We start from the raw sequence: 16,057 nt of genomic DNA, 5'->3' as shown, positions 1-16,057 counted from the left end.
TCTGTAAGTCTGTAGATCCAGATATGTTTTCCATTTCATTAAGGTATTTTTCTTTTGCTGTCTTTCTTTATAAGTATCCCGATGACTACCAACTTTTTCTTCTTGAAAATACTTCAGCTCTGAAAATCTTACTCCTATCCCTTTTATATTATTGGAATATTCTTAAATACGGATAGGCTTGTATATATGTTTGAAATTCATAATGATACATGTTCTCATTAATGTACCTGTGACTATATTTTGTAGTTATGGTAATAGGATTGGGAGAAGAGGAAGATAGAGAATCACCTTGGGATTCTGAGGTACTGTTTTCTTCTTCTTGTTTTACAATATAAGCATTGAGTGATGGTGTGAAAACATGAAAGGAATGCTTAGGCTTTACTCTCTTGTCTGTGTGTTTGCCCATAAAAAGTATTTCCTTATCCTTTTACCTGTAATTGACAAAATCATTATGTGTAAATATAATGATATAGCATAATACAGTTCTGCTAATTTGCAAGCTTAACTTAACAAAAGCTGTGCAGTATTATTGGAGAAAACTGAGGCTTAGAACTGAAAAGGAATTAGTTTGGGTTTTGAAATTAAGATATCTAAAAAACTAAAGAATTGGTCCAGGCCAGCCTAGGGCCAAATGTATGATTCTGTGGTGTATATGGATGTGCAAAGCTGCTAATGAGATCTAGAAAGAGTTTGGATTATAGTTTTTTACAGCTTGGAACTTGAAACGATAATGCCTGGGACATGAAAGTATTATATATATACACATATTTCTAAAAGATTATTTATTTATTTATTTATTTATTTATTTATTTATTTATTTGAGAGAGTGAGTGAGTGGGCGGGAGCGAGAGGGAGAGAGAATCTGAATCTGAATCCACGCTTGAGTGCAGAGCCCAACTGACTCGAAGAGTTCGACACTCAACCGGCTGAGCCATCCAGGGCCCCTGAAAGTATTATATTTGGACTGTCAAGTAGATTCACAAGGAGCATTGGAATTGTAATAACAATTTGGTTTAGTGGTGTTGTATTTATTTATTTTTAAACAGATTTTATTTATTTCAGAGAGAGAGGGAGAGAGAGAGAGAGAAAGAGAGCATGAGCAGGGGGCGGGGAGGGGGGCAGAGGGAGAGGGAGAAGCAGGCTTCCCACTGAGCACATGGAGCTAGATCCCAGAACCCACTGAGCCATGCAGGCGCCCCTGCTTTACTGATGTTTTAATAGCTAAAAACCATTTCAGATAGTTAAAATAGTATGCATTGAGTATCTTTGTGGCAGCCATACTTGTAGAAACAAGTATAAATTAATGATGGCCTATTCTAAGGTGATAGACTATAGAAGGGGATAAAAAGGGCCTGATCTCTTAGCACAGGCAGGTGCTACACAATGGTGTGCGCACCATATTTGAAGTCAAGAGATATGCTAGAAATCCTCAAGATCATAAGAGAACACAGTGTAATAACAACAGGGAGATAAGTACCGGATTGAGATTTATAAAGGTTGGTGGGAGTGAACAATTCTTAGGTATGCCAGTATGGAAGTAAAGAATTAGAAAGCAACTGGCAAGAACAGCTAGATGGAGGTGAAGATGAGGGAGGGGGTGGGGGGAAGAATTCATTTAAGAAGGGCAAGATGAATGTAAAGATTGAAGAGTTGAGAGAGAGTATTACAAAAACACAATTGCAGTAGTGGGGCTAAGGGAGAGCAGATAGTCTGTATTATAAAATAGGGTAGAGATTATTTTGAGTGCAAACTAAGAAAACAAAGTCAGGTAATACAAATGCTTAGACTCTTCTGAATGACTTACAGCTGATTTTCATGAAGCCTGGAAGAAAATTTTATCCCTTTAACTTTAATAAAGTGTGATATCTCATATTTAATTTAGCAAAATCTGTGTTTATAGATAATGCAAAGTGAAATCTGTGTTAGACCTTAATCAGATTTATTATGAATTTTGAATTTTTGGCCATTGTCTTCCTTCTGGTTCCTTTCTGCCTTCCTTTCTTTCTTTTCTTTGAAGATTTTATTTATTTATTTTGTGCGAGACAGTGAGAGAGAGATATTGAGAGCTGGAGCACACAGAAGCAGGGGGAGGGGCAGAGGGAGAAGCCGACACCCCACTGAGCAGGGAGCCTGATTCAGGACTCGATCCCAGGACCCTGGGATCATGACCTGAGCTGAAGGCAGACGCTTAACCAACTGAGCCACCCAGGTGCCCTTTCTTGTGGTTTCTAATTTAACGTACTGTGTGGTATAATCTTGGCAGGTTTTAGATCTTTTTGAGAATAAAGAGAGGAAATAAGTAAACATTTTATGTAGTCTTTTCATTAATTAAAACGGAAATTTCTGATTATGTAAGTGAGGTTCTTAATCTTTATCCAGCAAATGAAATAAATTTTAAGCTGCAACACTCTTAAAGGAGAAAATTGTTTCTGGATTCTGATTTATTTATTTTTAATTATATCTGCATATAATAGATACATACAAAGACATCAAATGAATGAACTCACAATTTATAAGTTTTTTTCTAATATGAACTATTTGTCATCGTAGAGTCATAAGGAAGGAAAGGTTGCCAACAGAGTGTACAGAATTATTTCTGGAAGATGATTTTTACTTTTTCAAGTATCTCCAATAGTGGATACATTTTATATTATTCCCAGGAAACTTTAGTATTCCTAGTTGTTAATTCTTGGGGGTTTTTTTAGGTTTTAAAAATTTTGAGTAATCTCTGTACCCAACACGGGGCTTGAACTCACAACCCTGAGATCAAGAGTCACACACTCTTCCGACTGAGCCAGCCAGGCACGCACGTAGTTGTTAAATTTAACGTGCGAATTCTTTCGAATCTGAAACTCAGAAATACTGGTGATTGGATTTTTTTGGTCCCTTTCTTCTTTCCTCATGTGAATATTGGGCCCTGCTTGATAATCATGCATGTATCTGGAGTCTTTAAAACATTCAGCTTGGATGGTCATGATTATTAATTTGTTAGTACTAGGTTCTTTCTCCAGTCCTTAACTACCGTCTTGTATTCGTAGATAGGAAATTAGAGCTATTAGTTTGCTAGTCACAGTTCACAGAAGAAAACTATGTGAATTTTAAAATGGGATTTATCTTTTTTCATAAATCATAGTAGTACTTAAAAATGCCTCAAAATGCTGTGATCCCATAAGTATTTCTCTTCCACAATTTAAATCTTTTTAAGATTGATTTTTAAAAAGGAGTATTCTTATAAAATCTTAAATCAGTGTTTTGCGATTAAATCTTTTTATTAATCTTTAAAATGCTGTTCATTACAGAGATGAATACTTGCCTGCGTATGTTTTTTTCCTAAAGTTTTATTTATTTCAGAGCGAGAGAGAGAGGGAGTGTGTGGTGGGGGGAGAGGGTAAGAGGGAGAGGAAGAGAGAGGGAGAGAAGCCGACTTCCCACTGAGCATGGAGCCTGATGTGGGGCTCAGTCTCACAAACCCGAGATCATGACCTGAGCCAAAATCCAGAGTCAGATGCTTAACCAACTGAGCCACCCAGGTGCCCATTAACTTGCCTATGTTAATAAAAGTGTATTTTCTATCCTTGAAACTAATGTGAAGTATATAATTGAAATATTGAATCCCATGGCTTTTTCCCCCTACCTTTATTTTTGTTCTGAAAATTTCAGAGTTCTGTGTAGGTTTACATTATTTACTTATATCAATTATATTTTGTTATATTTATATTTAAATATGTGTAATTATATTAATTATATTTTCCTGAGCAATGTCATTTTTTTCCTACTTCAAATGTATTTGTCTATAACTTTCTTCTTAAGTCTCCTGGGTGCTTCGAATTTGGTATGTCCCGGATTGAAAACATCGTTTATGACCTTTCCCACTTCCCTGACTTTTTGTAATCTGCTCTGTCATTTGTTTTCCCCATGCTAGTGTATGGCACCACCGAAACACTGAAGCAGGAAAAATCCTGGACTCCAAACTTCCCCGAAATTGCTATATCCAGGGGCACCTGGGTGGCTCACCCGGTTAAGCATCTGACTCATGACTGGCTCAGGTCGTGTTCTCGGGGTCCTGGTATATCAAGCCCCATGTCTGGCTCCATACTCAGTAGGGAGTCTGCTTGAGGATTCTCTCTCTTCCTCTCCCTCTGCCCCTTCCCCTGCATGCGCACACTGTCTCTCTCTAAAAATAAATAAATAAATTTTTAAAAAACAATCACCACATCTCTACCTCTGAAACCAGTAATACATTATATGTTAATTAATTGAATTTAAATTAGCAAAGCGACACCTGGCTGGCTCAGTGGGTTAAGTAAGTGTCTGCCTTCAGCTCAGGTCATGATCCCAGGATCCTGGGATCCAGTCCCGGGTTGGGCTCCTTGCTCAGCGTGGAGCCGGCTTCTCTCTCTGCCTGCCACTCCTCCTGCTTGTGCTCTCTCTCTCTTTCCCTGACCAATCAATCAATCAATCAATCAACAAAAATTTAAAAAAGAAATAAGTTAAAAAACAAAAAAAAATTTAGCACATTCAGTCATTCACCACATTCAGTATTTTGTCCCTGCTTACCATTTTTCATATCTTATTAACATAATTCACCCCCTCACCTATAATTTTGAAATGCTCTTCTGGTTTTGGTTCCTTTATGCTCATCTTGACATTGCTGTCAGAGTGACCTTTTTAAATATGTTTGTGATGATGTAACTTCTCCGCTTATTTGGTGGATACCCATGACATGAAGGAGAAAGTTCATATTCTAGCATGACACCTTTTTGGTTCAGTCCTGATTTTCCAATTACATGTCTGTATCCCATTCCCAAAAAGTGTGTTCCAGTTTTGCCACATTCTCTAGCTATCGTCACTTCCTGTGTTATTTCATAGTTCATCCTTTTGCTCCTCCTACCTTTTCTAGAAGGCCCTTCACACCCTCCTTGTGCACTTTGTCTGTCTTTCAAGATACAGCCCTATCTTTGCAGCACTTCCTGAGCTTCCCACATACAACTGTTTTCTCTTTTGTGCCTTCGCTGTGCTTCATTCACCTCACCTGTAGAACTAGTAAATGATACTCTGTGTTCTTACCTGTTTTCGTCCATCTCTGGTCCTACTAGCATATAGGGTAGTCTCTGTCTTTTCTTTCTATTTCCAACTTGTCCCAGGATAGTGCCTATGACTTGACGGAGACGGTATGTATTTGTCTTTCTTGAGTAAGTGAGTGAGCGAGCAATTGAATTAATGTGATGTTTTCTGAAGGTGGGTTTTGTTTTGTGTTGTTTTTATAGGACGGAGAGGTGCTATCAGCAATTGGGAAAAAGGACAATGGGATTGATATGGAAAGTGCTCCACAAGGGCAAACAGTTAATGACAACTTGACTTCTGCTGCTAGAGCATCCAAAAATAATGGAGATGGTGAGTGAGTGAACATCTATGAATCTTTTTCTATGCTTAAGTGCTGGTACATCACAATCTGTAAGTCTGTAGATCCAGATATGTTTTCCATTTCATTAAGGTATTTTTCTTTTGCTGTCTTTCTTTATAAGTATCCCGATGACTACCAACTTTTTCTTCTTGAAAATACTTCAGCTCTGAAAATCTTACTCCTATCCCTTTTATATTATTGGAATATTCTTAAATACGGATAGGCTTGTATATATGTTTGAAATTCATAATGATACATGTTCTCATTAATGTACCTGTGACTATATTTTGTAGTTATGGTAATAGGATTGGGAGAAGAGGAAGATAGAGAATCACCTTGGGATTCTGAGGTACTGTTTTCTTCTTCTTGTTTTACAATATAAGCATTGAGTGATGGTGTGAAAACATGAAAGGAATGCTTAGGCTTTACTCTCTTGTCTGTGTGTTTGCCCATAAAAAGTATTTCCTTATCCTTTTACCTGTAATTGACAAAATCATTATGTGTAAATATAATGATATAGCATAATACAGTTCTGCTAATTTGCAAGCTTAACTTAACAAAAGCTGTGCAGTATTATTGGAGAAAACTGAGGCTTAGAACTGAAAAGGAATTAGTTTGGGTTTTGAAATTAAGATATCTAAAAAACTAAAGAATTGGTCCAGGCCAGCCTAGGGCCAAATGTATGATTCTGTGGTGTATATGGATGTGCAAAGCTGCTAATGAGATCTAGAAAGAGTTTGGATTATAGTTTTTTACAGCTTGGAACTTGAAACGATAATGCCTGGGACATGAAAGTATTATATATATACACATATTTCTAAAAGATTATTTATTTATTTATTTATTTATTTATTTATTTATTTATTTGAGAGAGTGAGTGAGTGGGCGGGAGCGAGAGGGAGAGAGAATCTGAATCTGAATCCACGCTTGAGTGCAGAGCCCAACTGACTCGAAGAGTTCGACACTCAACCGGCTGAGCCATCCAGGGCCCCTGAAAGTATTATATTTGGACTGTCAAGTAGATTCACAAGGAGCATTGGAATTGTAATAACAATTTGGTTTAGTGGTGTTGTATTTATTTATTTTTAAACAGATTTTATTTATTTCAGAGAGAGAGGGAGAGAGAGAGAGAGAAAGAGAGCATGAGCAGGGGGCGGGGAGGGGGGCAGAGGGAGAGGGAGAAGCAGGCTTCCCACTGAGCACATGGAGCTAGATCCCAGAACCCACTGAGCCATGCAGGCGCCCCTGCTTTACTGATGTTTTAATAGCTAAAAACCATTTCAGATAGTTAAAATAGTATGCATTGAGTATCTTTGTGGCAGCCATACTTGTAGAAACAAGTATAAATTAATGATGGCCTATTCTAAGGTGATAGACTATAGAAGGGGATAAAAAGGGCCTGATCTCTTAGCACAGGCAGGTGCTACACAATGGTGTGCGCACCATATTTGAAGTCAAGAGATATGCTAGAAGTCCTCAAGATCATAAGAGAACACAGTGTAATAACAACAGGGAGATAAGTACCGGATTGAGATTTATAAAGGTTGGTGGGAGTGAACAATTCTTAGGTATGCCAGTATGGAAGTAAAGAATTAGAAAGCAACTGGCAAGAACAGCTAGATGGAGGTGAAGATGAGGGAGGGGGTGGGGGGAAGAATTCATTTAAGAAGGGCAAGATGAATGTAAAGATTGAAGAGTTGAGAGAGAGTATTACAAAAACACAATTGCAGTAGTGGGGCTAAGGGAGAGCAGATAGTCTGTATTATAAAATAGGGTAGAGATTATTTTGAGTGCAAACTAAGAAAACAAAGTCAGGTAATACAAATGCTTAGACTCTTCTGAATGACTTACAGCTGATTTTCATGAAGCCTGGAAGAAAATTTTATCCCTTTAACTTTAATAAAGTGTGATATCTCATATTTAATTTAGCAAAATCTGTGTTTATAGATAATGCAAAGTGAAATCTGTGTTAGACCTTAATCAGATTTATTATGAATTTTGAATTTTTGGCCATTGTCTTCCTTCTGGTTCCTTTCTGCCTTCCTTTCTTTCTTTTTTTTGAAGATTTTATTTATTTATTTTGTGCGAGACAGTGAGAGAGAGATATTGAGAGCTGGAGCACACAGAAGCAGGGGGAGGGGCAGAGGGAGAAGCAGACACCCCACTGAGCAGGGAGCCTGATTCAGGACTCGATCCCAGGACCCTGGGATCATGACCTGAGCTGAAGGCAGACGCTTAACCAACTGAGCCACCCAGGTGCCCTTTCTTGTGGTTTCTAATTTAACGTACTGTGTGGTATAATCTTGGCAGGTTTTAGATCTTTTTGAGAATAAAGAGAGGAAATAAGTAAACATTTTATGTAGTCTTTTCATTAATTAAAACGGAAATTTCTGATTATGTAAGTGAGGTTCTTAATCTTTATCCAGCAAATGAAATAAATTTTAAGCTGCAACACTCTTAAAGGAGAAAATTGTTTCTGGATTCTGATTTATTTATTTTTAATTATATCTGCATATAATAGATACATACAAAGACATCAAATGAATGAACTCACAATTTATAAGTTTTTTTCTAATATGAACTATTTGTCATCGTAGAGTCATAAGGAAGGAAAGGTTGCCAACAGAGTGTACAGAATTATTTCTGGAAGATGATTTTTACTTTTTCAAGTATCTCCAATAGTGGATACATTTTATATTATTCCCAGGAAACTTTAGTATTCCTAGTTGTTAATTCTTGGGGGTTTTTTTAGGTTTTAAAAATTTTGAGTAATCTCTGTACCCAACACGGGGCTTGAACTCACAACCCTGAGATCAAGAGTCACACACTCTTCCGACTGAGCCAGCCAGGCACGCACGTAGTTGTTAAATTTAACGTGCGAATTCTTTCGAATCTGAAACTCAGAAATACTGGTGATTGGATTTTTTTGGTCCCTTTCTTCTTTCCTCATGTGAATATTGGGCCCTGCTTGATAATCATGCATGTATCTGGAGTCTTTAAAACATTCAGCTTGGATGGTCATGATTATTAATTTGTTAGTACTAGGTTCTTTCTCCAGTCCTTAACTACCGTCTTGTATTCGTAGATAGGAAATTAGAGCTATTAGTTTGCTAGTCACAGTTCACAGAAGAAAACTATGTGAATTTTAAAATGGGATTTATCTTTTTTCATAAATCATAGTAGTACTTAAAAATGCCTCAAAATGCTGTGATCCCATAAGTATTTCTCTTCCACAATTTAAATCTTTTTAAGATTGATTTTTAAAAAGGAGTATTCTTATAAAATCTTAAATCGGTGTTTTGCGAATAAATCTTTTTATTAATCTTTAAAATGCTGTTCATTACAGAGATGAATACTTGCCTGCGTATGTTTTTTTCCTAAAGTTTTATTTATTTCAGAGCGAGAGAGAGAGGGAGTGTGTGGTGGGGGGAGAGGGTAAGAGGGAGAGGAAGAGAGAGGGAGAGAAGCCGACTTCCCACTGAGCATGGAGCCTGATGTGGGGCTCAGTCTCACAAACCCGAGATCATGACCTGAGCCAAAATCCAGAGTCAGATGCTTAACCAACTGAGCCACCCAGGTGCCCATTAACTTGCCTATGTTAATAAAAGTGTATTTTCTATCCTTGAAACTAATGTGAAGTATATAATTGAAATATTGAATCCCATGGCTTTTTCCCCCTACCTTTATTTTTGTTCTGAAAATTTCAGAGTTCTGTGTAGGTTTACATTATTTACTTATATCAATTATATTTTGTTATATTTATATTTAAATATGTGTAATTATATTAATTATATTTTCCTGAGCAATGTCATTTTTTTCCTACTTCAAATGTATTTGTCTATAACTTTCTTCTTAAGTCCCCTGGGTGCTTCGAATTTGGTATGTCCCGGATTGAAAACATCGTTTATGACCTTTCCCACTTCCCTGACTTTTTGTAATCTGCTCTGTCATTTGTTTTCCCCATGCTAGTGTATGGCACCACCGAAACACTGAAGCAGGAAAAATCCTGGACTCCAAACTTCCCCGAAATTGCTATATCCAGGGGCACCTGGGTGGCTCACCCGGTTAAGCATCTGACTCATGACTGGCTCAGGTCGTGTTCTCGGGGTCCTGGTATATCAAGCCCCATGTCTGGCTCCATACTCAGTAGGGAGTCTGCTTGAGGATTCTCTCTCTTCCTCTCCCTCTGCCCCTTCCCCTGCATGCGCACACTGTCTCTCTCTAAAAATAAATAAATAAATTTTTAAAAAACAATCACCACATCTCTACCTCTGAAACCAGTAATACATTATATGTTAATTAATTGAATTTAAATTAGCAAAGCGACACCTGGCTGGCTCAGTGGGTTAAGTAAGTGTCTGCCTTCAGCTCAGGTCATGATCCCAGGATCCTGGGATCCAGTCCCGGGTTGGGCTCCTTGCTCAGCGTGGAGCCGGCTTCTCTCTCTGCCTGCCACTCCTCCTGCTTGTGCTCTCTCTCTCTTTCCCTGACCAATCAATCAATCAATCAATCAACAAAAATTTAAAAAAGAAATAAGTTAAAAAACAAAAAAAAATTTAGCACATTCAGTCATTCACCACATTCAGTATTTTGTCCCTGCTTACCATTTTTCATATCTTATTAACATAATTCACCCCCTCACCTATAATTTTGAAATGCTCTTCTGGTTTTGGTTCCTTTATGCTCATCTTGACATTGCTGTCAGAGTGACCTTTTTAAATATGTTTGTGATGATGTAACTTCTCCGCTTATTTGGTGGATACCCATGACATGAAGGAGAAAGTTCATATTCTAGCATGACACCTTTTTGGTTCAGTCCTGATTTTCCAATTACATGTCTGTATCCCATTCCCAAAAAGTGTGTTCCAGTTTTGCCACATTCTCTAGCTATCGTCACTTCCTGTGTTATTTCATAGTTCATCCTTTTGCTCCTCCTACCTTTTCTAGAAGGCCCTTCACACCCTCCTTGTGCACTTTGTCTGTCTTTCAAGATACAGCCCTATCTTTGCAGCACTTCCTGAGCTTCCCACATACAACTGTTTTCTCTTTTGTGCCTTCGCTGTGCTTCATTCACCTCACCTGTAGAACTAGTAAATGATACTCTGTGTTCTTACCTGTTTTCGTCCATCTCTGGTCCTACTAGCATATAGGGTAGTCTCTGTCTTTTCTTTCTATTTCCAACTTGTCCCAGGATAGTGCCTATGACTTGACGGAGACGGTATGTATTTGTCTTTCTTGAGTAAGTGAGTGAGCGAGCAATTGAATTAATGTGATGTTTTCTGAAGGTGGGTTTTGTTTTGTGTTGTTTTTATAGGACGGAGAGGTGCTATCAGCAATTGGGAAAAAGGACAATGGGATTGATATGGAAAGTGCTCCACAAGGGCAAACAGTTAATGACAACTTGACTTCTGCTGCTAGAGCATCCAAAAATAATGGAGATGGTGAGTGAGTGAACATCTATGAATCTTTTTCTATGCTTAAGTGCTGGTACATCACAATCTGTAAGTCTGTAGATCCAGATATGTTTTCCATTTCATTAAGGTATTTTTCTTTTGCTGTCTTTCTTTATAAGTATCCCGATGACTACCAACTTTTTCTTCTTGAAAATACTTCAGCTCTGAAAATCTTACTCCTATCCCTTTTATATTATTGGAATATTCTTAAATACGGATAGGCTTGTATATATGTTTGAAATTCATAATGATACATGTTCTCATTAATGTACCTGTGACTATATTTTGTAGTTATGGTAATAGGATTGGGAGAAGAGGAAGATAGAGAATCACCTTGGGATTCTGAGGTACTGTTTTCTTCTTCTTGTTTTACAATATAAGCATTGAGTGATGGTGTGAAAACATGAAAGGAATGCTTAGGCTTTACTCTCTTGTCTGTGTGTTTGCCCATAAAAAGTATTTCCTTATCCTTTTACCTGTAATTGACAAAATCATTATGTGTAAATATAATGATATAGCATAATACAGTTCTGCTAATTTGCAAGCTTAACTTAACAAAAGCTGTGCAGTATTATTGGAGAAAACTGAGGCTTAGAACTGAAAAGGAATTAGTTTGGGTTTTGAAATTAAGATATCTAAAAAACTAAAGAATTGGTCCAGGCCAGCCTAGGGCCAAATGTATGATTCTGTGGTGTATATGGATGTGCAAAGCTGCTAATGAGATCTAGAAAGAGTTTGGATTATAGTTTTTTACAGCTTGGAACTTGAAACGATAATGCCTGGGACATGAAAGTATTATATATATACACATATTTCTAAAAGATTATTTATTTATTTATTTATTTATTTATTTATTTATTTGAGAGAGTGAGTGAGTGGGCGGGAGCGAGAGGGAGAGAGAATCTGAATCTGAATCCACGCTTGAGTGCAGAGCCCAACTGACTCGAAGAGTTCGACACTCAACCGGCTGAGCCATCCAGGGCCCCTGAAAGTATTATATTTGGACTGTCAAGTAGATTCACAAGGAGCATTGGAATTGTAATAACAATTTGGTTTAGTGGTGTTGTATTTATTTATTTTTAAACAGATTTTATTTATTTCAGAGAGAGAGGGAGAGAGAGAGAGAGAAAGAGAGCATGAGCAGGGGGCGGGGAGGGGGGCAGAGGGAGAGGGAGAAGCAGGCTTCCCACTGAGCACATGGAGCTAGATCCCAGAACCCACTGAGCCATGCAGGCGCCCCTGCTTTACTGATGTTTTAATAGCTAAAAACCATTTCAGATAGTTAAAATAGTATGCATTGAGTATCTTTGTGGCAGCCATACTTGTAGAAACAAGTATAAATTAATGATGGCCTATTCTAAGGTGATAGACTATAGAAGGGGATAAAAAGGGCCTGATCTCTTAGCACAGGCAGGTGCTACACAATGGTGTGCGCACCATATTTGAAGTCAAGAGATATGCTAGAAGTCCTCAAGATCATAAGAGAACACAGTGTAATAACAACAGGGAGATAAGTACCGGATTGAGATTTATAAAGGTTGGTGGGAGTGAACAATTCTTAGGTATGCCAGTATGGAAGTAAAGAATTAGAAAGCAACTGGCAAGAACAGCTAGATGGAGGTGAAGATGAGGGAGGGGGTGGGGGGAAGAATTCATTTAAGAAGGGCAAGATGAATGTAAAGATTGAAGAGTTGAGAGAGAGTATTACAAAAACACAATTGCAGTAGTGGGGCTAAGGGAGAGCAGATAGTCTGTATTATAAAATAGGGTAGAGATTATTTTGAGTGCAAACTAAGAAAACAAAGTCAGGTAATACAAATGCTTGGACTCTTCTGAATGACTTACAGCTGATTTTCATGAAGCCTGGAAGAAAATTTTATCCCTTTAACTTTAATAAAGTGTGATATTTAATTTAGCAAAATCTGTGTTTATAGATAATGCAAAGTGAAATCTGTGTTAGACCTTAATCAGATTTATTATGAATTTTGAATTTTTGGCCATTGTCTTCCTTCTGGTTCCTTTCTGCCTTCCTTTCTTTCTTTTCTTTGAAGATTTTATTTATTTATTTTGTGCGAGACAGTGAGAGAGAGATATTGAGAGCTGGAGCACACAGAAGCAGGGGGAGGGGCAGAGGGAGAAGCAGACACCCCACTGAGCAGGGAGCCTGATTCAGGACTCGATCCCAGGACCCTGGGATCATGACCTGAGCTGAAGGCAGACGCTTAACCAACTGAGCCACCCAGGTGCCCTTTCTTGTGGTTTCTAATTTAACGTACTGTGTGGTATAATCTTGGCAGGTTTTAGATCTTTTTGAGAATAAAGAGAGGAAATAAGTAAACATTTTATGTAGTCTTTTCATTAATTAAAACGGAAATTTCTGATTATGTAAGTGAGGTTCTTAATCTTTATCCAGCAAATGAAATAAATTTTAAGCTACAACACTCTTAAAGGAGAAAATTGTTTCTGGATTCTGATTTATTTATTTTTAATTATATCTGCATATAATAGATACATACAAAGACATCAAATGAATGAACTCACAATTTATAAGTTTTTTTCTAATATGAACTATTTGTCATCGTAGAGTCATAAGGAAGGAAAGGTTGCCAACAGAGTGTACAGAATTATTTCTGGAAGATGATTTTTACTTTTTCAAGTATCTCCAATAGTGGATACATTTTATATTATTCCCAGGAAACTTTAGTATTCCTAGTTGTTAATTCTAGGGGGTTTTTTTAGGTTTTAAAAATTTTGAGTAATCTCTATACCCAACACGGGGCTTGAACTCACAACCCTGAGATCAAGAGTCACACACTCTTCCGACTGAGCCAGCCAGGCACGCACGTAGTTGTTAAATTTAACGTGCGAATTCTTTCGAATCTGAAACTCAGAAATACTGGTGATTGGATTTTTTTGGTCCCTTTCTTCTTTCCTCATGTGAATATTGGGCCCTGCTTGATAATCATACATGTATTTGGAGTCTTTAAAACATTCAGCTTGGATGGTCATGATTATTAATTTGTTAGTACTAGGTTCTTTCTCCAGTCCTTAACTACCGTCTTGTATTCGTAGATAGGAAATTAGAGCTATTAGTTTGCTAGTCACAGTTCACAGAAGAAAACTATGTGAATTTTAAAATGGGATTTATCTTTTTTCATAAATCATAGTAGTACTTAAAAATGCCTCAAAATGCTGTGATCCCATAAGTATTTCTCTTCCACAATTTAAATCTTTTTAAGATTGATTTTTAAAAAGGAGTATTCTTATAAAATCTTAAATCGGTGTTTTGCGAATAAATCTTTTTATTAATCTTTAAAATGCTGTTCATTACAGAGATGAATACTTGCCTGCGTATGTTTTTTTCCTAAAGTTTTATTTATTTCAGAGCGAGAGAGAGAGGGAGTGTGTGGTGGGGGGAGAGGGTAAGAGGGAGAGGAAGAGAGAGGGAGAGAAGCCGACTTCCCACTGAGCATGGAGCCTGATGTGGGGCTCAGTCTCACAAACCCGAGATCATGACCTGAGCCAAAATCCAGAGTCAGATGCTTAACCAACTGAGCCACCCAGGTGCCCATTAACTTGCCTATGTTAATAAAAGTGTATTTTCTATCCTTGAAACTAATGTGAAGTATATAATTGAAATATTGAATCCCATGGCTTTTTCCCCCTACCTTTATTTTTGTTCTGAAAATTTCAGAGTTCTGTGTAGGTTTACATTATTTACTTATATCAATTATATTTTGTTATATTTATATTTAAATATGTGTAATTATATTAATTATATTTTCCTGAGCAATGTCATTTTTTTCCTACTTCAAATGTATTTGTCTATAACTTTCTTCTTAAGTCTCCTGGGTGCTTCGAATTTGGTATGTCCCGGATTGAAAACATCGTTTATGACCTTTCCCACTTCCCTGACTTTTTGTAATCTGCTCTGTCATTTGTTTTCCCCATGCTAGTGTATGGCACCACCAAAACTCTGAAGCAGGAAAAGTCCTGGACTCCAAACTTCCCCGAAATTGCTATATCCAGGGGCACCTGGGTGGCTCACCCGGTTAAGCATCTGACTCATGACTGGCTCAGGTCGTGTTCTCGGGGTCCTGGTATATCAAGCCCCATGTCTGGCTCCATACTCAGTAGGGAGTCTGCTTGAGGATTCTCTCTCTTCCTCTCCCTCTGCCCCTTCCCCTGCATGCGCACACTGTCTCTCTCTAAAAATAAATAAATAAATTTTTAAAAAACAATCACCACATCTCTACCTCTGAAACCAGTAATACATTATATGTTAATTAATTGAATTTAAATTAGCAAAGCGACACCTGGCTGGCTCAGTGGGTTAAGTAAGTGTCTGCCTTCAGCTCAGGTCATGATCCCAGGATCCTGGGATCCAGTCCCGGGTTGGGCTCCTTGCTCAGCGTGGAGCCGGCTTCTCTCTCTGCCTGCCACTCCTCCTGCTTGTGCTCTCTCTCTCTTTCCCTGACCAATCAATCAATCAATCAATCAACAAAAATCTAAAAAAGAAATAAGTTAAAAAACAAAAAAAAATTTAGCACATTCAGTCATTCACCACATTCAGTATTTTGTCCCTGCTTACCATTTTTCATATCTTATTAACATAATTCACCCCCTCACCTATAATTTTGAAATGCTCTTCTGGTTTTGGTTCCTTTATGCTCATCTTGACATTGCTGTCAGAGTGACCTTTTTAAATATGTTTGTGATGATGTAACTTCTCCGCTTATTTGGTGGATACCCATGACATGAAGGAGAAAGTTCATATTCTAGCATGACACCTTTTTGGTTCAGTCCTGATTTTCCAATTACATGTCTGTATCCCATTCCCAAAAAGTGTGTTCCAGTTTTGCCACATTCTCTAGCTATCGTCACTTCCTGTGTTATTTCATAGTTCATCCTTTTGCTCCTCCTACCTTTTCTAGAAGGCCCTTCACACCCTCCTTGTGCACTTTGTCTGTCTTTCAAGATACAGCCCTATCTTTGCAGCACTTCCTGAGCTTCCCACATACAGCTGTTTTCTCTTTTGTGCCTTCGCTGTGCTTCATTCACCTCACCTGTAGAACTAGTAAATGATACTCTGTGTTCTTACCTGTTTTCGTCCATCTCTGGTCCTACTAGCATATAGGGTAGTCTCTGTCTTTTCTTTCTATTTCCAACTTGTCCCAGGATAGTGCCTATGATTTGACAG

At 37.8% G+C, this 16,057-nt stretch overlaps 2 protein-coding genes across 2 annotated transcripts in view; both read left to right on the top strand.

Annotated features, from left to right (window-relative positions):
* LOC125281624 (ankyrin repeat domain-containing protein 26-like) overlaps positions 1–16,057 on the top strand; it is a 564,334-nt gene that overhangs the window by 410,815 nt on the left and 137,462 nt on the right. The gene's annotated exons all lie outside the window — the stretch shown is intronic.
* Positions 1–16,057, top strand: part of LOC130542182 (ankyrin repeat domain-containing protein 26-like) — a 32,941-nt gene that overhangs the window by 4,251 nt on the left and 12,633 nt on the right. The window contains exons 3-7 of the mRNA XM_057304724.1: positions 247–302; positions 5,268–5,394; positions 5,698–5,753; positions 10,719–10,845; positions 11,149–11,204. Coding sequence (XP_057160707.1) covers positions 247–302; positions 5,268–5,394; positions 5,698–5,753; positions 10,719–10,845; positions 11,149–11,204 — 422 coding nt within the window. The remainder of the gene's footprint in view (positions 1–246; positions 303–5,267; positions 5,395–5,697; positions 5,754–10,718; positions 10,846–11,148; positions 11,205–16,057) is intronic.

The sequence above is a fragment of the Ursus arctos genome, unplaced genomic scaffold (genome assembly GCF_023065955.2).
Source record: "Ursus arctos isolate Adak ecotype North America unplaced genomic scaffold, UrsArc2.0 scaffold_30, whole genome shotgun sequence".
Taxonomy (NCBI): Eukaryota; Metazoa; Chordata; class Mammalia; order Carnivora; family Ursidae; genus Ursus; species Ursus arctos.
This window is presented reverse-complemented; position numbering and strand designations above follow the sequence as displayed.